A 24,556-nucleotide genomic window follows, 5' to 3' on the forward strand; every position below is an offset into this window, starting at 1 on the left:
TTAAGACAATATATATATTTATTTAGCTCAAAATATTTTATGTTTTAATAGTAGATTCTGAGTTTCTTTTCCTTTTTTTTTTTGTTCCCAGATACTTTGCTTGCTTAGGTAGTAAAGAACCATCATTAGTTATACAAAACACATTATACCACACTCCAAGGCAAGATGACTGTCTGCTTTCACATCACAATAACTGCTGGACTAGCAGAAGTTTAGACGTTTTAAGGCAAATTAAGGGCTCTATCTTGCAATACCTTCTCATGCAAGTAGCCCTTATGCAGCCTTAAATCAGTAAAGAATACTTGCATAAGAAAGGGTAACATGATTGGGCCTTTATATACAGTGGTGATGGTGTCTATTGTTACAACCCACAAAAAAAAAAGAGCACTGAACTGATATTCCCAGATAAGCAAAAAGAACAAATATTCCAGAAACATTCAAAAAAGAGTTACTAGAAAGATACAGAGACAGACAGAAACTTCCACTTACATATGTGGATACAGCACAGAATTAAGCACAATTTTGGATATAACCACCACTACAATTTAAAACATGTACATCAGGGCTGTCCACCTGGTGGCCCACAAGCCACATATGGTCCCTGGCTCCCATATGGCAGCTGCTGCTGCTGCCACCATTCTGGCAGCTTTAGGTGGCCAGTGGTCAGGCTCCCCCTCCCTTCTGAAGATTCTGCTTTCTGCGTCTGCTCTTGCAGGCAAGGCCTGGTGGGGCTGGACAACGAGAGGGTTTTAGCACGTGCAGTAGGGGGACATTTGGGCTGCCACACCACAAAAGGAGCCCCCTGCACCACCAAGAGTGAGTCTTCACTGTTCATGCTGTGCATGTGGTGAGGAAAGGCCGGGCTGCACACAGCACGTGGTTCCCCCCCCCCCCAATCTAGAAGTTGGACAGCCTTGATATAGGTAATTAAAATTCAGGATTAACATATTTGCAGCCTTTAATTCAATACTGTTTGATATATAAATGCCACCGGCTCACATCTAACAAGAAGTGTTACTCAATATCTTGTTCCACAGATGTAATCACTGCATACAATACACGACCCAAACTTGACTAAGACATTAGTTTGCAATAGTTTTGTTGCTACATTTTCAGAAACAATTCCACTGATCAACCTCAAAGATGTGCTGCTACTAGTTCAGTCTTCCCTCCTGTGGTTATCACTTGGATTAAACTGCCTGAGTTGGGTCTGTTCTTTCCTGTGATCCAGTCATAAAAGGTCCTGTTAAAAAAATACAAAACTATAAAGGGCATCTAGGCAGGAACTGTAAAATAAAAGCCAGTTGGCCATAATCTCTTCCCAATTCCTGTTCCACATGCAGTCTATTCAGACAGAGTGCACCGCTTGAAAAATAAGGACTTTTGGACCTGAGCAGAAGCTATGTGCTTACTTGGAACAGTTGTCCCCTAGAAGGTTTCTATTTTGACTTGCAATGTCTTTGTCTTTCAGACTATTTCAATAGGGTTTACATTCAAGAATAGTTTTAAGTGTAGAACACCTAAACAGCCATAGCAGGTGCACTATTTAAACAGCCATAGCAGGTGCACTGTCAACTTGTTGTATTTAGTTTACACAAAAAGAAAAAAGAGAGTAGGTGTTTTCAAGGGATACTTTTATGGCACAAGGAACGGTTGAACAGAGACACCTGAAGGGCAAGGCAGTTAGCTCTGAAAGATAACAACATTCATCCATGGTAGCTCTAGAGATAGAATCAATAGAGCCACATTAGCCCAGACACAGCACTACATTAGACACCTCCAATGAGAAGCAGGATACCCTGACCCAGGTGCAGTGCCAAATTAATGTGGCTCTACTGCTTCTGGTTCCAGGGCTAGAGTGGGCAGACCTAGCTCAGGTGTCTCTGCAGAGTGTTGCATGTGCCTTGTAGACTTCAGCACATGAGCTTGCGTGTCTATGTGCCATTAGACACACTGGGAGAGCATGTCATTTTTAATGACCAAGTTAAAACCCCTCAGTTTATTTACTTTGAGCAGGAAAAGTTATTAGCTAGATTAAATTGACAGTGGTCTTTTAAGTAAGGTACCTCAAGCAGCTGCCTAAAACATTCTTAAACCCAATTTCCAATTAATGAAGTCCAAACGGCAAAAAAATGGAAAGTCAAAACAAAGGCTCTAAGACCAATGTTGCCAGGTAAACATGGAGGTTCAGCTCAGGTCTAAATGACCTTGATTTACCTAGTTTAAAGTTACAAGGTAAACTACAGACTAGACTCTTTTATGCCCCTTCTGATACATGAAAGGGAACTCATTTCTTTCCCACACTCCCAAAAGAAGTCATGCTTTAAAGGAAATGGAAAATCCCTTTCGTGCCCCCTTTGCCACATCATTCACAGCAAGTGATTTATTTTACACATGAGATAATCAGAAAATAGCAGGGTTTATCTGCTAGGAAGAAAAAGGAAAGGAGATGTACATAAGGAGGGGCAGAAAACTTACCTACCAGGAGCAGTAAAAGGCATAAACACTTTTGTTACAGTTCAATTTTAAACCAATGTACTTATGTCTGACACAGCTGTCCATGACTTAATTTAATTGTGTGCATGTTTTACAAGGCTGGCTAACTAAAATGCCCAGAGTCAGATCCTTAGTTGAACCTTGTGCATAGTTTGCAGTTATGCTAATTGAACCTTGTGAAGTTTGCAGTTATGCTAATTTTCACTTGCTAAGCAGATAGCCCTAATGCCCTCCCTAACACTGAGGCATGGAGAATGAAGTGTGTAAACCCATCCAAATCCATGTAGTAAGACAAACATTTTAGGAGTGAAGATTTAGAAGGAAACAACTGGGATAAAAGTGATAGCTAGAAATTGCTTAGTCATTGTGCATGTACTCACTCTGCAATGAACTCTAACGGTGTCCAGGAGCTGGTATCTGCATCAGGCATTGATTTCCTGTTCACTGGTGTATCCAAGGTAACCCTGCGATTGAAAAAGATAAGCCTTTCTTTTGTTTATCATGTTTCTGATAAGAGCCGTCCATCCTCTTCTCTTGCTCAGTTTTAAGGACAGTGAAAGCCAGACAATGTATATATTTTTCTTGAATCCTGTAGGTCTCTTAACGCCACAACCATTGCTTATATAAAATTGTAATCTGTATTTATAATTAAGGATGACATAGAGGGCAAGTTTTTCAAAAGTATATAAGTCAGTTGTAAATCAAAATCCCATGCATAATTATTATTCTCTTGTACCCTCCGATACAAGAACAACACTTCTCAGGGCGTCTATCTATAGACATCTGAAATCCCCTGAAGCCAAGAGACCAGTATGAACTTGCTGTGTGTTGTTACTAGTATTCTGCTGGAGAAGTAGAATACTTATGTAAATGTTCTGTATATCATCATTCTCTGCTCCAAATAGGTTTGTAAGGGAGGTGATGGGGGGATGCAATTAGAGGAGTTCAGATAATTTTTAAGTCATTTTGCAGTACTCTTAAACCTTGAAAAATTGGGTCTGGGACCAGCACAAAACACTCCTCAAAACCTTAACTAGACTAGCAGAGAATTTAGGCAGACTATTAAGGCCATCCAGGTAACATCTCCACCAAGACAAGAAAACAACTTATAGTTAGCTGTTAATAAAGCTGCTGTAGTACAGCGAAGAATTAAACCTTTTGGTTTTCCCTGAAGACTTGTGAAACGACTTTAATTCCCCAACAAACTCTGTAGAGGAAGGATATGCAATATTTTGCCCTTCAGCAGAAACTCCATTTCTGTAGGAAGGGTTTGTAGCTTTCACCAGAACACCAGCTGGCATTACAAAGGTAGAGTTTGATAGATAATACAGAAAATGGGTCATAAATCACTGGGGCTTTGGTGACGTTCCTGTGGCAGCAGACTTCAGTGCTGCTGAGCAGCAGCCAGGCATTAGGGCTCTTCACCTATACCACACTGTGGCAAGATGGTGGGGACTGCAGCTGAGTCCTAGTGCCAGCCCACCTTGGACCCGAGCCAAGCCATCCTGCCACCAGAAAATACTGCTGATGGCTGATGCAGACTTAAGCTCTTCAGGACAGGGATTATCTTTTGTTGTATATTTATAAAGTGTCTAACAACACAGGGTAGACCTGGTCCATGATTAGGGCACCCTGATAATGCATACAATTGATGCCTGATAGTTACGGATCTCTGTAATTCATGCTGGAAGTGTGCGGTATAGTAGCTTCTTTAATCTTGGGTGTTTCCCTTGTGCGCCCCGCCCACAGCTGCTGATTGGCAGCATGGCCCCATCACTCACCACTCACACCCAATGACCAAAGGGAAAACTGCAGCTGCACAGGCAGTGACTGGCAGTGGGTACACGGGTGAAACTCCAAAAGTAAAGCAGCCACCACGCACTTCCAGCCCAAATTCCAGAGATCCCTACTGAGAGTAGCAACATGTCAGTGTCTCGGAGCTATGCCCCTAAGGGGCAGTTGCTGTTATCAGGACTATCAGCTGAACACATGAAACTAAAAATGTTCCTGGGGGATGTTGCTCTTATCAGGTGTTGCTGTAAACTTATGTCAAACTTAATTTTTACTTGGGTGAAGTTGTTATTTGCATGTTAAGTGACAGTAGAAGTCAAATATGTGAAAGCACTTTCTGCTAATTGACACACGACAAACATTCCACTACTACACTTTTTTCTATGTGAGCTATAAAACACATCTTAAATTGTGTCATGTGTCTGTTTTTAGACTCTGATCTATATTAAAGAATAACCATGTTGAAACATGGCTGTAACTAAACATTCTAGTAGAGTTAAAACCTGACTCTCTAGCATCCATAATAAACACTTTTTTCTGTCTAAACACAAAATAAGAGTCCATGTTACTGTTTATGGCAATACCTGTGACTTGCAAGATACATATTCCAGAACACTAAGATGTCCCCCAGCCCTGAGGAGCCACAGCTGGGTTTAGATAGTTATCCCTGTAATCTGGATAGGGCCTGAAGAATATCCATGTGACAACCTAGTAGAACACCATTTAAATTAAACAATGCAATAGCAGAGGTAGCTATGCAACTACTTACGGTAGAACAGCAACTGCAGCAGAACCAGATGGCAAACCATTATTTGTGCCAGCTAAACTCTGACAGAGCTGGTGCACTGCTCCCTTTGCCATGCCATATCCAATCATCCCTGACAATTACAAACAACAGTATTAAAAACTCCAAACCTTTTCACTAATAAGCACCGTTTAAAATACAATGAAGATCTGCATTATTTGAAGAGTAGACTTAGAGTCATCTATTCCAGTTTATCAACATCAGCAGTCTTTTAGCACATAAACCCATTTATGTTCACATTACATATACACATTGAGAAAACACTTGCTAGATTATAAAGAATTTTGTTGCTATAATAGGAATTAATATACCCAGCACCACAGAGGTAAAAATAATATTTTTAAAAGTTCTAGTATGCTTGGGTATCTTTCTCAAATTGCACCAGGAAATCAGAACACCCTTTTCAGGTAAGATGCTCCATAACATAGCACTAATACTTTTGTATTTATAAATATACAGAAGTGGCATCTATTCTCTTTCATCCAACCTTGCAAATATTTATATACTTTAAGTAGTCCCACTGATTTTAAGACTGCTGAGCTACTTACTGAGTTACCACTCAGGCTTACATGTTTTTAGCCATACTTGCTCAGCTGCTTTGAAGGAAGGTACAAGAAATCTCAAAAGGAAAAATGAATAAACCTGTCCATATGGAAAGCATTTTCCTAAACCCTCCCAGTTACAAGTTGGATTATGTTCTGAAAGACAGAGGAGTTTCTCTCAATGACATTTATTTTGTCTATGGTAACTGAATATGTTCTCATTCCCTACAATATCTTCATCTTTCCTTTCAATTCCAATGAGCTTGTGGTCTTAGTATCTTGTGACCATGAATTTCACAGATAATTATGCACTGTGTAAAGAAATATTTCCTTTGATATGGTACAAGTTTTGCCTCCATTTCACCAAATATCCTACTTTTTCCATGTACTAAGAAGTGACTGATTTACCTACTTTTTAATCATTGTTTGTATCCCACTGATATAGCCCCTCTAAATCAATATATGCTTGCACCCTCTCTCTCCCCTCTAAATCAAATCTTTCTTATCTTCCATTATATTGAAGTCTCTTCATGCTGCTAAATTCTTTTGTTATTTATTCCTGAACCCCTTCTATATCCGCTATATTTTTTCCACTTCTTCAGTCAGCACTAGGCAGTTGTCATTTAGCCATTGCTCTCAAATAGGAAAATTATGCTCTATTATAAAGAAAACATATCACAAGAGAAGGAAGGGAACATAATTAATTACTCAATGAGCCTATAAGATCCATGGTAGCTGTGAGCAACAATTTTCTCAATTTCTCCTGATATTTAATAAGTTGTGTTTGCCTAGGGCACTGCTTACATCTTTAAAAATATCCACAGTGATTGAAACCATCCAGCTCAAACAAAGCAAATTGAAAGCAAATTAATTAGATTTTCTGTCCTAACAAAACATCATGAGATTGCAAATATAGGAACCTTGGGAACATTAACAGCATATGGCCAGTCGGTTACAAAAAGAAAACTCCTATGCTGTTCATTTTCTATAATAAAGGATTTTTATCTTCAGAGTGTATTAGATTCATCTTTAAACATTCAATCATATAAGATGCATTATAAATTAGAAAACACAATAGTTTTCCAAAATATAAAGACACAGGTATAATTACTTCCCTTCAGTTTTTAGTTTTACAATGCATTTCACAATTTTAATGATAATCTTTCTGGCTTTAAAGGGATGTTAACCTTTGTCTTCACTCTCCCACTGCCAGAGTATGTATTTTTTGAAATTGCTGCCAGATTTTCTTCTCTTAAGCAAGAAAACAGGAATGTGATCAAAGACTGCAAGGTACATTTTCAAGGATCACACTAGACAGCTCAAGTAGATCAAGACAGAAGGTCAGCAACCTTGTCTGTTTCTGAAGCAAAGTTCATTAGAAGTAGAACGTGGGCAGGATGAGCATGCTCAATAATATCAGGTGAGTTATCACTAACCTGAAATAACTAGGTAAATAAGAACTCTGCCTTTCAGAAAAGCAAATATGGAGTTTAACCTTTTCCAAAAAGTTTTGCGCTGTTGCAAGTAAGGCTTTTCATTTGCTTTTTCCTCAGACCTGAAGAATGCCTTACATTGAAAAGCTTGTCTAACTTTATTCCAACCATGCAGTTGGTTCAATAAAAGATATCACCCGTAAAAACCCCTGTAGGCATTCTTATCATATGCTAAGTCAGGTTTCACCAAAGCCTGTCAACTAAGATTTAAGTACTTAGTTCTTTTGTTTGCATGACACCGTCAAACTATTTGGTATTATTTCCATCTGTAACAGTTACAAATTTCCTGAAGCGATTCAAACAGCTGTTTCCCATAATATGGTAAAAAAAAAAAAGAAGAAATAAAACTATTGTTTCTCAACTGAGAATAATTAGAAGTGGCATATAACAATTGTAACAGACATCAAAGCAAGCAACATATTTTATTTTTTACCTGGGGTTCCAGCTAAAGCAGCTTTGGCTCCTGTCAGAGTCAACAAACCTCCTTCTTTCAAATGTTTTGTAGCTAAGTGACTGGATATAGTTGATGTCCAAACACTCTGCTTCCACATCAGGTCACAATTTTTGTATAAAGCTGGTAAACAAGACAATTACAAGGCAAAAATTTAGAAGACAAAACTCATTTTCTAGTTCAGTGATTCTCAAGCAGATTGCCTGGAGATCCTTTGAAGGGTGCGCCAGGGTGCTATACAATGTTAGCACTGTTAGGTATGCAAACATGAGTCACAAAAAAACCTCCAGAGATTTCAAATAGAAATCTATAGTATTAAAAACATCCTGACCTGCTGTGATCTTTCCGAGTTCACTGCAACAGTGAAATTGCTGTAATTTTCCATAGTCAAAAAAATAGCAAAAACTAAAAACTGGCATTTTCTAAGGGGTGCCTTAAGTCTAAAATAGTTAAGAACCACTGGTCTACTTTAAGCTCACTTCCCATCACACAGAATGAAATAGTACTACATACATCTGCCCTACACCATCTCCTTCCCCTATATCAGCTAAAACCCTCAGCTAGGCCTTCATCTCCTCTCCCCATGCCTTTTGCATCTCCTGTCTCTTTGATTTCCTCCAGTTCCTGCTCTTCAGTACCTGTCCAGTACTACTACCAGACTTCTCACTATAAGAAGTCTGACCACATCCCCCAACCTCAGGGTATTTTGTTGGTTTCCGTTAGTTTCTGGATTCTGTTCAAAATGCCCTAAATTCTTAAAATATCTATGGACTTGCTTCCATCAGTATCACAGGCCTTGAGTGCACACTACACATTTGCCCCAGAGTAATATAACTTAATTTAGTTATAGTGAGGCAGACATGTTTTATACCTTTAGGCTGATGCAAGTTATTCCCTTCTGGGGTAAAAGTATCCCTTAACAAGCGAGGAGTAACTACTAGAAAAACAAATATGTACTTGATCCCCTAGTTAGTTTCATCTCAGGGTAGTATTTTGCTCAATGTAAACTGGCTTCCTCACCACCTCGCAGCCAGCCTGAGAGAGCATCTTGTGTGAATGCTTCTTACTATGGAATAAGAGCCAAGATACTTTGTAGCAAGTACATGGACAGGGACACAGACACCCTTACATCTGTCACATCATACTCATGTCTTAGTCCCTTTGCACAAATTTCACTAGTGACAGAGAGCTTTCTGCAGCTCTTACCTTTTGGAATGATCATTTCAATTGTTAGGGGAAAAATCTCCTGCGTGTATCGCTCAATTTCTCTGATTCTTATTTTTCTTTTAATTTTGTAACTATATTAGTTCACTATGTAATCCTTGTGCAGGATTTCGTTTGAATGATAAAACTGAATAAAATAAAGCTGTGCTGCCTCGCACAACCTGTCATGGTTGACATCTGGTTAATCCATGGATGGGCAATTACCTGGGTGAAGCCAGCCATTGATAGCTTTTTTCTCCACAATACAGATGTTGTTCTTAAATATTTGATATCTGTTGCAATGACCTTTGGGTTGGGCTCTGCAGCGTTATATAGAAGCCTACTTTTGATTTCAACTCTTGTTTGTTTACTCCCTGTAACTTCATAGCCATCAACACTGTATAAATACCAGACTACAAGCAGCTTTTCCCACAGGCTTTGATCATATAAGTATACAAGACTGGATTTAGTACTTGGGTGAAAAACTCCAAGGCATAAAGAGACTGTTCAGGGATATCTTTTGCACATCAGGCAGTTCCTCAAATAGGGATACAACCTGCTTGACATCAGTACTGTACTTGACATGATCAGAATCTGTGTGCCAAACTTGTTGGCTTGTAGTTTCAGCAAAAAGGAATTATGTGAATATAGGTAGAAAATATAAATGAAAAAAATTTAAAATCCAGCAATGATGTGTGTTAGTAATGGTTTTCACATAGCAGTGGTTGGAAAGGGAGTCCTAAGGATTAAGCAAGTTATCTGATTTAGTGTTCAAGGCCAAAAGGTCATATTTCCCTACAACACACCTCTTCAATACATATGCTAAAATGGTATAACAAACAGACAAGATAACCACCTATCCCAAAACATTCCCATTTCACCTTGATATCCTGTTGCCTTAACAGTACTTCAAGTTTCATTACAATCTACTGCCTTATTTACAATTAACTTTTTAATTGTGCAGTATTGGTTCACACCAGATACAAATGCACATGTGCGTGCACATATACCTGTATATTTTTGCAAAACAGTAACAAATGCGATTGTCCTATACTTATAAAACAAAGGATTGCCATCTTTTCAGTGTTTGAGTAGGATGAGGGTGCCTACCTGCCACTTCATTTTAGCCAGGTAGGAATTAAATGTTATTTGACGCATCCAGTCTAGGTACCCAAGTTAAAAAGTACCATCCCAGCATTTGGTAACAAGACATTTCAATGTTAAGCTGAAGGCCTTGATTCATTTTTAAAAATAATCTTAGGTTTGTACATAGCGCCTGTTACTACAAGACATTATAGTATCATGGTAAACCAGCACTGAGGACTATGGAAGGATCCAGATGCAAGGTGTCGGTTCTTTTCTAGCCTCTCTCTCTGACTTGCTGCACAACCTTGGGAAAAGTCATTCACTTCCTGTGCCTCAGTTCCTTCATCTGGAAAATGGATACTGACCTCCTTTTCAAAGTGCTTTGAGATCTAATGAGGAAAAATACTATACGGAAAGAGAAAGCATAATAATTCACACTTACCATACTATTTTAACCACCAAGAGCAATAATAAAGAAAAGCACTTGTAAGTGTTCCAATTTTCACTAAACTCGTTTAAGCAATCAGGCTTGTTTCCATGTGATCACCAAAAAGGAAAGATCTCAGGTTGAAAGATCTTTTTAATGATGACTTTTACAGAATTTTCTAATGCTGCATTAATATATCTGCAGTAATGTATGCAATTAACAGAGGCCTCACCTTTTGCTTTTGCACTCCCACCTGCCCATCCTCCAGCAACGCACAAGATGGCATCCAACTTTTCTTCACCCAGAAGTTTTCCAACATCTCCTGTCACCTTAAACAGATGAAGCAAGAGATCATAAAATCATCCTGAAAACAAGTCACTGAAGTAAAAATGCAAACATCTAGACTACTTTAACACTGCTATTTTGTTTTCCATTATACTGATTATTCAGCACACATGGCATTTTAAGCAGCTGCAGAAAGTTAGGCTTTATGGTTCTGCCTGCTCAAAGCAAATAATAAAAACAAAAAGGGAAAACAAATTAATTAACAGCTGCATATGAGGGGACATCAATGGGACAAACTCACACAGAAAAAGTCCACAAAAATCAGACCCATACTTAGGTTGCTACATACAGACACAGAGAGGCTCTTGGTTGAGTGACAAAAGTCATTCCTAGCATACTATTTAAGAACTGACTCTCCAGATTAGTAGTAGAACTAGTAGTAGATTTACCATGTTTCAGGTAAAGCTGTAAGAAGTGAACAATTATGAAAGGGACAATTATTAAATAGCCTTCTCAGGGATAAAGCTTCTACATAAATGATGGCTGGGTTACACCTGTAGCTTAGGAATTCGTAAACTGTTCTCTGGCCTTTCTTGTCCTCTCCCAAATTTAAGAATTTGCCTGTCAGTACAGAATTTTATGTCTGTGGATTTTACACCAAGAACAGTTGTTGCTGTGCCAGCTACTTGGCACTGGAGACAAAGAGGTTGGTTTCTAGATGAAAAGCCTTAAATAAGACCACATCATTTCTTTTTTAAGCACTCGGCATTAAGAAGAGTAACAAATCTGCGGCATGAAATGCTCCATAATCTAGCTGTAATGCCTTCTGAGTTACAAGAGCACAAAAAAAATTGCACTGGTGAAAGGAACACACTCATACACTGGCAACAAGCAAAACCATTTTTTCAATAAAACAACATTTAGGTCACTATTCTCATGTGGGCAAGCTGAACCCACACATAGCCCTAGCAACTTCATTGGTGCTTTGTGTAAATCTAGCAATCCATCTGCCTCCAGTATATTTCAGGATTTGAACCTAAGAAGTTGGGGGTTTACATGACCAAATTATGAAGTAAACTGTAAAGGTCAGGGCTCCGAGAAACACTGTCACACTGATCAGTCAGTCCCAGTTAGCCTCACCTGCCTCGCAACAAAGGGGTGCCCAAACCATGACAATATTGCCAGTGGGCTAGCTGCAGTACAAAATACAGACTCCTAATTCACCTGGGTTGCAGCAAGCCAGTTATTGAATAAGGAAACCAGATTAGGAGAGGCACAATTCAAAGCTGAACTTTAGACTGAATTCAAGAACATGGGGGTAGAAGGGGGGGTGGTGGTGGTAAATTTGAGGTTTGCCTGCATGCTTCTGTTGGGGCTATGGATTTTTTTTTTTTTTTTGTGATATTAAAAAAGAGGTGGGGGGGAGCTTTAGAGACCAGTTCTATAAATCACAGTGAATGATTACACCCCTGAGCTCATGGGAGTCACGTCCATTCCCATGGCACTGCCCAGGCACCATGGCTCTGGCCACGCCTGTGGCTTGCAGGACCCCATGGCCACTCAAGCTACAGTTTCCACAAAACTCGCAACCCAAATGCTGCACAATTCTGCTGGGGGCAAAGGGCAAAAATCAACCAGGAATCGGTCAGTTTTGTTTTGCAAGTGTGGGAAAAACTGACTTGGCCTATTTGCTGCTTAAAGGGATCATGGTCCAATGCCCACCAAGGGAAACTATAAGCCTCCCTAAAAAAGGGAGTGCCCCGCAGGCGTTGCCGGTGAAGTGGAAAGAAGCCAGTCCCGTTAGTTGGGGCTGAGGCAGAGGACGTGCCCCTCAGACTGCCTACGGGAGCCTTCCTGCAGGCAGGGCACTGGACTGGACTCCCTTAAAGAAGGGGGCTACTGAGAAAGTAGCAACGCATTTCTTGGGGGAAGTAAAAGGAAAAGCAGGAAGGGCGCGAGGCCACAGGTTCAAAATAAGGGGCCCAGGGGTCCTCCAACATGTCCACGGACCCAGTGACAGGGACTGCAGGACCTGGCCTGCCCCTGCCCCTTCCCGCTCCGGATCAACCGCTTTCCCTGAAACCTACCAATTCTGTTTTTTAATTTTTTGTGGAAAAGTCTAGTTGGTCTCGTAAAAGTTACCACCCCGGCCAAGAGTCCCGATTCCTCTTCCCTCGAGAGACCCACCTGCTCCGCCTGCTCCGGGAAGGACTCGCTGCTCTTCACCAGCACGTTGGCGCTGGCCGCCACGTTCTCCGACAGGTCGATGCTGGCCACCCACTGCCGCCGCCGCCGCCGCCGCGTGCAACGAGACACAGGTCAGTGCCTGGCCACCCGCCCCCGGCCCCGGCCCCGGCCCGGCCCCGGCCCGGCCCGGCCCGGCCGCGCGCTCACCCAGCCCCTGTCTCGGAAGTAGCGCACGCAGGTGGAGCCCAGCGCCCCGCCGCCGCCGTACACCAGCACCCTGCGCGCCTCGCCCGCCGCCGCCGCCGCCGCCATGCTGAGGCTCCCGGCCCGGCCCGCTGCAGCGCTTCCCGCCCTCTTGCCCCGGGAGGAGCGGAGCGGAGCGGAGCGGAGCGGAGCCGCTGCGCTTGAAGCTGCCGGAAGTGGGCAGAGGGCGGGGGACGCGCGTCCCTCTCAGACCGCTCACAGCAGCCTTCCCGCGGGGAGGGCGGTGCCGGAGACAGCCCGCGCCCGCGCCCACGCCCACAGCTTGCCCTGCCCCTCCGCTTCGTCAGGCCCGGGGTGGCAAGGGCACGGGGGAGGGGGCTTGTGCTCTGGGGGATGTGGCGGTCTTTTTCGGCCGCGCAGATGCGGTGCTGGCCTGGCCACTGTGCCCGCCTGGCAGGGAAACGTCGGGGATCCGGGTGCACGAAGGCAGCGTTGGCGGGGGTCGCTGTTCTGGCGCGGTTCAGCACCCGCCGGCCGGCCTGCTGGGGCTTAAAGCCCGTTTTGTGAAAATGGGAGGTTGCTCCCTAGCTTGCTTTTGCGGCGGGATGGCTGAGGGCAAGCGAACCCCGAGCCTCTGGGCCTGGGCCCGGGCCCGCCAGCAGGATGTCCGCCAAAGGGTTTGGAAGCATCTGAAGCCCCATGCGGGGGTGGAGGATGCTTGCTATTAGCAGGGCCACATGTGGGTCTTGAATGACTCAGGGATCTGGAGTCGATTTGGCTGATTTGACTTGGGACATGAAAAGTTTTCCTAAAAAAAAAAAAAGAGAGAGAGGATGTGGCAGGAGAAATACCATGACCATGATGGTGGTAAGGAAAATACTTTGACCGAGGTAACACAATTAATATGGCACTGGGTAGTGGAGGGTTGCACCCTTGTTTGCTTGCAGGCAGGACTCCCTACGAGAGCTTCATAGTTAGCGTACCACTGACCAAATTACAGCGAGGGGATCTCGGCTGCACATGGACTGTATGGAAATGGGAGACTCCTCTCTAGCTTGCGCTTGGAGCCATACGGTGGAGGGCAAACGAGGCTTAGGGGCATCTAAACCAAGCTTCCGCACTTGGGCTTGCACATAGGACTCCTGACAAAGGATTTGGAGGTTTCTGAAGCCCCTGGCTGGAGTGGATGACGCTTACCGGTATCAGAGCCACATATGGTTCTTGAATGAGTCAAACAGATTTGGACCTGATCTGGCTAATTTGACCTAGGACACGAAAAATTTTCCTTAAAAAAAAATAAAAAATGTGGCTGTCTGTGGCAAGAGGGTGAGTGAGGTCTGATCCATGGCTAGATCAGGCACTGAGCTGATCCACAGGCCAGTTTGGGCCCTCAGAGTACACGCAAATGCGGCTGGCATTGTGTGCCTAGGACCGGCCCAGAGTGCAGCCATCAGGGTGCACCCCACACCAGCCCCCACTTCCTGTGCAGCATGCAGGGCTGGTCCCTCACACACCACAGTGACACGTGGGTCCACTCCCAGACCCATGGGCAACTGGTGCCTCCTGAGTCTGGGGCGGCGTCAGCAGAGCTGGTGAGCTCCTGCAGATGCCTCCGGCAGTGGCAGGGACAGAGCTGGCAAGGTCCTGCAGACGCCTCCGGCAGTGGCAGGGGTAGATCTGGCGAGCATCTGCAGATGCCACTTGCAGGAACAGCCCTGTCAGGTTTACGTTGAGCACTTGCAGATGCCAGCAGTGGCGGGGATGACTTGCAGATGCCAGCGGTGGTGGAGGCGGGGATGGCCCTGTCAGGAGGGGCATGTGCCCCCCCCCATGCCCTCCTTACTAGTTGCCTATGCCCAGACCCATGGGCAGCACCCAAGACCAGATGATAGGGCCCAGGGCCTGGATCTGTGACACCCCTGAGTTGGTCTATAAAGGTGCAAATTTATCCTGACAGTAACGTTGAAGCCAGGTTTCCATGCCACACTAGATTATAGCTTGGTGGTTAGGGCGCTGTCCTGGGAATCGGAAGATATGGGTTTGGCCCTGCTCAGGGGGAAGAGGACCTAGGGCAGAGGTATCTAACATGGCATGTAGAGCCATTTTATCAGAGCCAGCAGGCTACCAAGTGGGCAGCCAGAAGTTGTAGGGCATGGCCAGGGAGGAGTGGCCTGCTGCAGAATTTGGGGATCTTGAGCCCCAGTGGATATGCCAGTTTGGCAGAAGAGCGAGTGAGGGCTGAAACAGACCCAGTGGCCTTCCGGTCACTTCACCCATTGCTACTGCTGTGGCCCTATCCTCAGTCACTGGCCCTGAGACTGCGCAGCATACCTCATGCAGGAGCTGTCACTGCCATGTGCCCTGTGCCAGAGCTGGAGCTCTTGGTGCATCATGAGGTACATGGTAGCAGCAGCAGCTCTGACTCCAGCATGTGGTATGTGATATACAGCAGGAGCTACAGCCACAGCTGCATGTATGGAGCCAGAGCCCCTTGCAGATCTAGCCTACAAGGAGCCCCACAGTCCGGATCTGACCTGGAGCAGAAAGAGAGTTTGACACCCCTGCCCTACATGTCATGCTGTGCACATTCTTGAGGTCAGTGCAGCTGTCAGTTAGGGGTCTTGGTCCAGGCAGGTGTCTCCCTGCTGGACAGTCTATATCCTGAGATGACCAAAACACTTCCCTTGCACCCTGAATCAGGTGTCTAAACTCTGAGGATAAATGGGAATTCAGACACGCCACTCTGCCTAGGATTTCCTATTGGCCAGCTGTAAGCACCTCTGTGCCGAATGACTATGTGTAGGGACCTACCTGCTGTGAGGTTTTGTGGATTTCATGGAAACTGAAATCTGGGATTGTCCACAAAATCTGCAAAATCAACAAAAAATTAAGAATATAATGCTGGCTCTCCAGTGGGAGCCAGCAGCCCTTGCTGCCAGGAGGGAAAGGTGCTCACTGGCAGGGTGGCACAAAGGGCAGCAGACAAGTTAGCAGCTGCCCCCTCGTCTCTCCTCCCTCTGGGTCCTCTCCGCCAATCAGTGCCTAGGGGCGGGGCCGCACAAAGGACATCCAGCAATCAAAATGGCAGTTGCCTCCTCACCCCTCCTCCTCCAATCAGCACCGAGGGGTGGGGCCTCTCTGCCAATCAGCACCAAAGGGCTGGGCTGCCACAAAATACCCACAATATCAGCTCTGTGCACCATGAGTGGGTTGCAAAAAACCGTTTGTCTTGCTGTGATTTAGGTAGGTCCCAAATTACATGGTCTGGATTATCCTTGGAAGGCATCTAGGGGTATGGCCAGATTTACATTTGGAACACTTCATAGCCAAAGCACTCCAGCTTTAGCCCTTGATGAAGCAGTGTTAAAATTGGAGGTTTGTATTTCCCAATTTGTCCACAAGTAACAATTAAAACTTAACAGCTGCTGCCCCTTTAAAATGTTCCTCTTTTGAAGCCACTCCAAATATATGTGTCCGTGATCTAGGTCTCCCATTCACTGTATATAAAGCTTAGTTGTGTAAGCTTGTCAATTTGCATCAAACTCTAGACATAAAGCCCCTAAATTTAAGGCGCTGCCATGCCTTAAGTACATTTTGTATTGTGTCTGAAATGTCTAATACATTTTTAAAGTGCTTATATTCCATGGTCATGGACACAGTATAACAATATAGACATAAAGGTTAAAACATAACTACATAACCATTGAAAGCTGTATTGCTTTGAGACCTCCGCTGACCGTGAAGACTTTGTTTTACATCTCATCCAAAAGACACCACCTTAGTAATAGTGTGTTTCCACAACTTGTTTGGGCTGCAGTCAGTAGGGTGTTGGGTTACCTACTTCAGAAGGATGTTGTGAGAATTAATTAATTAATAGTTGTAAAGAGCTTCACAGTCCTTGAGTGAAAGGCAGTAAAGAAGTGCAAACTATTGTCGCTTTTCAGTCCTATCTGATAGCACTTTTAGCCTGTTGTGTCTGTTTCTGTATGTGCCTGCATTAGCTCCATTGCTAAAATATATTAAAAAGAATGTTGGCATTTGTCTTTTTTCAAGCATAAAGAATTGTTTTGCATCTCATTTTATATTCCAAAGATTAATCTAATAACAAGTCTGTGCAGCATCAAACACTATTTATATACTTCAATTACCAAGCTTGGAGAATGGGTTATCATTTTCTAGTTTATGAACAGTTCTGATAGCAGGGACAGTGCTGACATTTAGAAAAAAAAAAGCACCACGGCAAGCACCAGGAAAAAGTAATTTGATACAGCTGAGATGACAGCAGAATTCAGGTGCCAATAATATATTTTTTATATTCTGTGTCCCTTGCCCACAAATATTTAAAATGTCATAGCAATCTAAAAAAACTGGATCCTTCATCTAAGTTTCTTCTATGTGATTATGGTAAAGAAATAGATGTCATTTGAGTATGTCAATTAAACCTCTGATGAAACAATAGTCGTGCAATAGATATAGGATTACTTTCTGCAGAGACAAGCTCCACTGCACTACAGTGTAGTGAAGTTCTTCTTTGCAACCATTTCAGGATGTTGTCGCAGCAAATCTACATTTCGGGCTTGATTTTTAACCATTCAGTTTAGCCTCTGGAGTTTAAAAGTGCAATGAGATATAAAAGTCTATGTTTTGAAGAATTTGCATCCCACTTGTGGATTTCTAAGCATCAGAAAAATGGAAAATATATCTAATTACTGCAGAGAGGCCTTGGAGAGGATTCCTTGAAACTACTAAGATGCCTGGCTGCTTTAAAAAGACATTGTTTGCACTGGCTTCTGCAATGAGCTTTGTGTCTTTTATCTTGATTGTTGTTGCGATGGGAACCCAAAAGTGGATAACTGGAAAAATTCTTTGTAAAACAGGAGCTGACTTGGTCAATGCCACAGATCCAGAACTAGTCAAGTTCACTGGAGATATTTACTATGGACTCTTTCGTGGGGGCAAAGTACGACAGTGTGGGTTGGGTGGGCGGCGGTCCAAATTCACACGTAAGTAAAGTTTTGGTTGAATATATTGAGTGATGTGTAAATAATTTTTAAAAGCCTTATAATTTTTTTGTTTATCATACCCATAGAATGAAAATAGTTATTAAGCTCACATCTATAGTTCATTCTACTTTGGGTCTTTATGGTTTGAAATATGGGCACAAATTTCAATGTATTTTCGGGCTTAATTTATTTATATATTTTTTTCATTTATATTCTTGGATATGATGCCATATCACTGTAAAAGCAGGATTAGAAAAAATATTTCTTAGAACTCCGATGGAGATTTTCTTGTAATTCCCATGTAAAGGCTGGTGCCTACTTCTGGCATACCACAACCACCTTTGTAGTAAGTACTACTGAACCAAAGGAATCTTCCAGTTGTTTTTTACATGCTGCTCTCTAGGTACCCCATACTACACATGCCGTGGCAAATATTCTGGCTTCATTTTTTATGGGTTGGGAGATATTTCCATTTCTTCTTGATAATTTTGGAGGAGATGTTGAGTCCTGACAAATCTCAGCTTTCTATGTAAAACCTAGTATTCTCCTGAGGCATTTGCTTTCAAACCGTTTAGAGGCTTGTCTGTACCTTTGGTGGACTACTTAGCCTTCAGATCCACATTAAGGTAGAAATAGCACTGGAGCTGAAGTTTCGTGGCTTGGTTTCTACCTTGTGGATTTTTGACGACCAAATCTTGCTTCAGCTAATCACTGCAGCTAATGCCTTGTCATGCTGTCTTATTACCAGGCACGGCCTACTCCTACCCCTGTCCAGTTTTCTCTAAAGGGTAAGGGATAGGAGGTGGAGTCATGGATGTCTGATCTCTGCCTTTCTCTTATTTGCACTGCTAAGAGAGAGCATTAGGCATGCAGATGTAGTTTACCTACCCATCCATGCCATTATTCATTATTTGGATAAGCCTTGCTGGCTGCTAAGTGGAATGGAGGAAGGGGAGCTTATGCCTCCTTTTGGTCATTTGCACAACTGTGTAGGGCGAATCCAACTGTTGATAAAGAGACTTTTTGATGAATTACTGTGAATTACTAAAATAGACTAGTTCAACTGTGACTCCTGTGATACAGTAGTCAGAGGACCAAAAGCTGCAGTTCTTATGTAAGCCAAACTCCCGTGACCATAGAGTCATAGGATTGGAAAGGACCTTAAGGTTATCAGGTCCCACCCCCCGCATGAATGCAGGATACAGTGGGAGTTTTCCCTGCCAGCAGGGGAGGACTGGGCCTTTAAAAAAAAAATGCAGTCACTTAGTCAATGGATATAGTAGAGATATACCTTTCAAAAAATGAATTAAAAGATCTGTAAGATTAGATGTTATGGACTCAGTGGTGATACCTTTCCTAGAGGGACAGCTCCAGTGTGGAGTGGAAATGTGGCAGTCATACAGATGTTCCAGAACCATTTTGTTCGCCCATAGCCTGCCAGAGGCAAAATGCTTGAGGAGGCCGTAGGAGAGAATACCGTTTCCCAAGAAAAGGAGCCCAAGAGCAAGACTGGGGTGCATGCTGAGGACCTGTCCAAGCCTGGTGATTTCAGGCGCCACAGGGAGGCAGTATAGACCCTTATTGTTGTTTCTGAAATGGGTGCAGAACCCCACTGGTCATTCCCCCAGGGGGACATCCTCTCTGACCCTGTGCTTGAAGAGGAGATAAATAGATTCTCGTTATAGTCTTATCACTTCCCTGAGCAATCTGAAGGTTATACAGGGCTAGATTTAGGGTGTTTATTGTCTTCTCCATCTCCTCTGTCCTTGATAAGCCCCAGTATAGATTGAATTTTCTAAATGCCCCATAGTTCTCTTCTGAGAAAATTTGGTCTTTGGCTCTAAAACAATGCATTTGTGAGGACTTGCAGGTGGGTGAAAGAAGTTACCATTGTCTGGGAAGCAGAGGCAAAATTCACGAGCACCTTGTCCAAGTTAAGGAGTTACTAGAAGTCCTGCATGTGTTACTTCAAAAAATTTCAGACCAACCCTAACTGAATACTCTTAGACAGATGCTCAAGAAAGCTAGCTTTTTCTTCAGCAAAAAATACTCTAAAAATAAATAGATAGTGAAACGGGTGGCCAATATGGTCATTGACCCCCCAAAAAAATTTTGGGTCACTGACCCAAAAAAATGTTTTGGGTCACTGACCCAAAAAAAATGCTCCCAAATAGAAATGTCTTGGGAACATGCCTGGAAAGAAGTCCTAAGGGTCTCTAATGAGCACAATCAGGGTCCAGGAAAAACATTCTATAGATGGGGACTTTGAGCAGACAATGGCTATACCTCTACCTGGTGCAGAGGAAACCTGAGAATAGAGACTAAGACAAATTCAGATCACAATTACCTTAAAAGAAACATTGGGTTGGGAGCAAAGGGATGTTCAGGCACACTGGCCTTATAGTAATAATGTTTTAAAGGTAGGCCAGAGCCTGGAGATTGACACTAACTGGAGGTGTGTACACAAGTTGCTTTTTTTGCCATTTAAAATGCTTTATTGCTGTGACTTAACAGAAGTGAATGGCTTTACAACACTTTAAAATGGGTACAGTGCTGTAAAATTAACCCTTGTTAAATGAGGTATTAAATCTACAGTGCTTTAAGTAACTTCTGTATGCTGGTTAGGAGGTACAGAAAAAATGTAGCAGTTCCTAATTTTTAATGCTTAAATGAGTAACCTTAATAATACTGCAACATGTTTTATTTTTTCTGCTGATATGATCAAGGCAGAAATTGCTTGTTCATTCTCATTAATTATTGTGTCTTTAATAGCCATATACTGGGGTTAATTAGATTAATATGCTACCCTTCCCAAAAAGGCCCAGGATGGCTTATCATAAACATAAGATAAACAAGTAAAATAATAAAATAGTAAGTAATAACTCCCCAAATACCCCAAAATTTAACCCCATTTGCTAAAAGCCTGCCTAAATAAAAAGGTTTTACAATGCTTCCACAAGATGCCCAGGGTTGGGCTTGGATGGACCTCAAGGAGGCCTCAGGGCAACTGAACCTACTGTTCAGTGACTGTGGACCTGATTGAGCAAGATACTTAGGGCATCTTTACACGTGCTCCGGGTGTGGGGGGCGCTTTAGTTAGAGCAGCTCTGGGAGCCGCTTTAATTAAAGCACTTACAGTATCTGGTATATTCAGCCTCCCCACACTTCAAAATGGTGGTGGGGGCTTTAACTAAAGGTCATTGAATGAGCTTTAGTTAAAGTGCCCCCACTGCCATTTTGAAGCGCACGGACACTGATACACAAGACATGGAGGCTTCTGGAGTGTGCCAATTAGCACACTCCACTGATGCGGTGTAATTAAAGCATGTCAGAGCAGTGTCCCTGCATGTATACAGGCATCCTTAAGTACATGCGTAATGCTAAGTATAAATGGTTCCAGTAAGGGGCCTTTAAATACCTTGCTGAACTGTGGGTCTACTTGACTCAAAGAAAGGAACCAAGTTTTTCATCTACACTTCACTTGTTGCTCATATAAGTTTGTTGAGCAGCAGGCAGATAATTTAGTTTGTAGCTTCAGACAATACCACTATTATTGCTATAAGTATAATATACATATATGTTAATTAAAGCTCATGGCATGACATTTCGATCTCAATCTGAACTCTCCCTAAAATTCAGGAATATTTAGAGTTAGAATTCTGGCTGACGCTTACAATAATGATAGGACAAGCTGGGAAGATCAAAGTGCGTGAAATTCAGATTTGGTGCTCTTGTTTGGGTTTACTGTTTAATAGACATAATATACAGTAATATATTTTCCAGTATAGTCTCATATAATACTGACCTTAATAAAACTAGGGCAAGAATACATGAGCCTGCATCCCTGACCAACACAAGTACTATAAGAGAATACTATTCTCAGGTAAGAACATCCTCGTTCCTTTACTTTTGCCATCTGATTATTCAACCATCACAAACTAACACAGCTGTTTCTACAAGTTTACTTGTAAATAAAGTCCTATTACAGTGAGCATAAATCAGTTTATATAATCAATATAAGGTTAACTTTTAATAATCAGAAAAAGGTATATGCTGAATAACTGAATATTTTTTCTTGACAGTCTTCCCACATCTGGTCAAAAAGCTGAATACAGGCCTTCATGTGATGATTATAATCTTCCTATGTGTCGCCATTTCTTTTGCTCTGATCAGTTTTGGATTCTGCATTCTCAACATAATCCAGGTTCCATATCGAGCTATTAAAGGTCCAGCAGGTATATGCCTATGGAATTTACTTGCAGGTAAAATAATTTTTACTACTGTGAATAAATGGTAACACTAAATTGTGTCCACATGTTAAAACCTCTTGCTTGTCCCGTATGTACATTTCTAATAAAAGATAAATGTTTGCATTGAATTTGTACCTACTGTAGTAAAATTAATACAAGGCATTTCAGATGCTAGTATAGGTTGTTCTTCATGAACAGAAAATTCATATACAGCCTCAATATCAGTTGCAAGAGCACTTTTATAGCAACATAAGAAAGGTGCGATGCTTAATCACATATCTAATAAAGGCTACAATAGAGGAAGACCCTTAAGCACATGTTAAGCACATCCCCATTCTGGATACCCAATCATACATTTAACTTGAAGTGTGTACTTAAGTCATGTTCTCCTAAATTGGATCCAACACATCCGACTTGTTTTGAAAATGATGATGAATGCCTTTTTCATTCTGTTGCAGGTGGCTTTACAGCATTGGCAGTCGCTAGCTTTATAGCAGCTGTTAAACTTCATCATCTCACAGAAAGAATTGCCAATTTCCAGGAAATTTTTCAGTTTCTAGTCTTGGAGGAACAGTATGAAGGCTCTTTTTGGCTTTGTGTGGCAAGTGCTACAGCTCATGGAGTAAATTTGTTGCTAATAGCCCTAAGTGCAATTCGCTTCCCTGAATTTAAGACTAAAACAGAAGAGGCAAATGTTACAGCAGAAGACATCATGTACTAATAACCTTCTCCATCATAAAATTAGTTTTTTTGAAGTTAACTGTTGTGATTAAAAGCAGCTCCTTGGTTCTGTAATTTTTTTTATTTGGATGGAAATTCTGGTTTCATAAACAGTTAAATTGCTACTGGCAGAATACATAGTATTTTGAGGCCAGTTAATGGTACCAGCAATAGCATTGGCTGGAAAACAAACTACAACATCCGCACTGCTTAAAAGCTATCCAATATGTAAAGTAATGCAGTTACTTTCTAGAATGTTTCCATCTTTTCAAAAATCTGAAGTAAAATATGATTTCACAAACATTGAACAGTGCTCTTTAGTTAAGATAAAGAAGATAACTGTATCATAATACATTGGCTTCCAAGCTAATAGACTACAGTCTTATTGCACAGCATAGAGAACAGATCCTGGACTTCTGTATTAAACACAATTGCAAATTAGTTTCTCAGATTGTTAAAAAAATCTGAGGGGACCAATGGAGTACCCTATTCTTATTGATGTACTGAAGTTCTAGAAAGGTAAATTAGCTAGGAGACTGAAATCAAACTGGGAGCACATGACTAAGGGCATACAATAAGATTTTAAAAATAAAAAATAAAAGTCAAAAGCCAGAAACTAGATAACCTAAAGAGTATTCTGACAGATATATTGGCTCAGGCCTCTGCCAATTCTTGTTTTATCTGAAAACAAATGAAAATAGCACATATGAAACACTATTAAATGAAAAACTTTTTATTAAGACGCTTATGTGTGGCAAAGTTTTGTTGGTTGTTTTTTTTTAAGAATACTAATACCACCACAGCATAAGCATTTAATCAGTTGTTGCACCATGACTGCAGAGTTCTGCAGGCCTTAAAGCAAACATGACATTTCTAGAGATTCATTGCCACAGAGAAGCAAAATAGATTCCTAGACTATGTACAGATGATAGTTACAGAAAACTAGACTTAAAAAAATTGAGTTAATGAAAAAGCCATTATTTCATATTAGTGCTTAAAACACATTGTATTTGGTCATCAGGCTAATGGAAAACTGTTGTGTGTTATAAATTTCAAATACACTTATTTTTGTAAAGAACTGTGAAAGCCTCTACCAAAAGAAACATGAAAAAGTTTGAGAGAGATTTCTTGTGCCACTTCAGAATGTTTTAAGAAAAACATATATGAAAATCCTTCTCCAGCTAAAATAGTATTTTTAAGGTCATAGCCAACATCTTCAGATTTGGGTACCTACATTTTAAGAACCCAAATAGCTTGCTTTATAATTAAGAGTATTGAGCATTCATAGACCCTAGGGGAAGCCAATGATAACTGCAGGTACTCAGAACCTCTGAAGAACAGGCTGCCCACTTATGTATCTAAATATGGCTTTATGTGCCTAATTTAAAGAATCCACATTTACATGCTCAACTATTTATTTTCCATACTCTTTATTATGCTCAGTGTTTCATATCAGTGGCAATGACAAATGATATTATGGACCAAATTCTATTTGTATTTGAAGAGATGTAAATCAGAAGTAACTCCATTGACATTATACCTAATTTAGCCAGCAGTAAAATCAGAATAAGACTGTATGGCCGCATCCCAACAAGTGGGAATGTGCATTTCCT

General features: G+C 41.8%; 2 protein-coding genes across 3 annotated transcripts; one reads left to right on the forward strand and one right to left on the reverse strand.

The window, feature by feature from the left end:
- On the reverse strand, nt 1-13,175 carry QDPR (quinoid dihydropteridine reductase). Its single transcript, XM_019480009.2, has 7 exons — nt 12,974-13,175; nt 12,767-12,859; nt 10,527-10,623; nt 7,561-7,701; nt 5,057-5,165; nt 2,877-2,960; nt 1-1,243 (listed from the first exon to the last, which is right to left on the reverse strand). The coding sequence occupies exons 1-7, from the start codon at nt 13,076-13,078 to the stop codon at nt 1,138-1,140; spliced, it is 735 nt and encodes a 244-aa protein (XP_019335554.2). The 5' UTR covers nt 13,079-13,175; the 3' UTR covers nt 1-1,137.
- CLRN2 (clarin 2) lies at nt 12,815-23,685 on the forward strand. Of its 2 annotated transcripts, XM_059721598.1 has the most exons (4): nt 12,815-12,897; nt 17,848-17,973; nt 22,056-22,235; nt 22,682-23,685. In XM_059721598.1, exons 1-4 carry the CDS (start codon nt 12,846-12,848, stop codon nt 22,942-22,944), a joined length of 621 nt encoding a protein of 206 aa, XP_059577581.1. In that variant the 5' UTR covers nt 12,815-12,845; the 3' UTR covers nt 22,945-23,685. The 2 variants fall into 2 exon arrangements, with proteins under 2 accessions (XP_059577581.1, XP_006267287.1); XM_006267225.4 differs by lacking the exon at nt 12,815-12,897 and having other exon boundaries at nt 13,302-17,973.
- Nucleotides 23,686-24,556: the final 871 nt, after the last annotated feature.

This window comes from Alligator mississippiensis, chromosome 2, assembly GCF_030867095.1.
Source record: "Alligator mississippiensis isolate rAllMis1 chromosome 2, rAllMis1, whole genome shotgun sequence".
Taxonomy (NCBI): domain Eukaryota; kingdom Metazoa; phylum Chordata; order Crocodylia; family Alligatoridae; genus Alligator; species Alligator mississippiensis.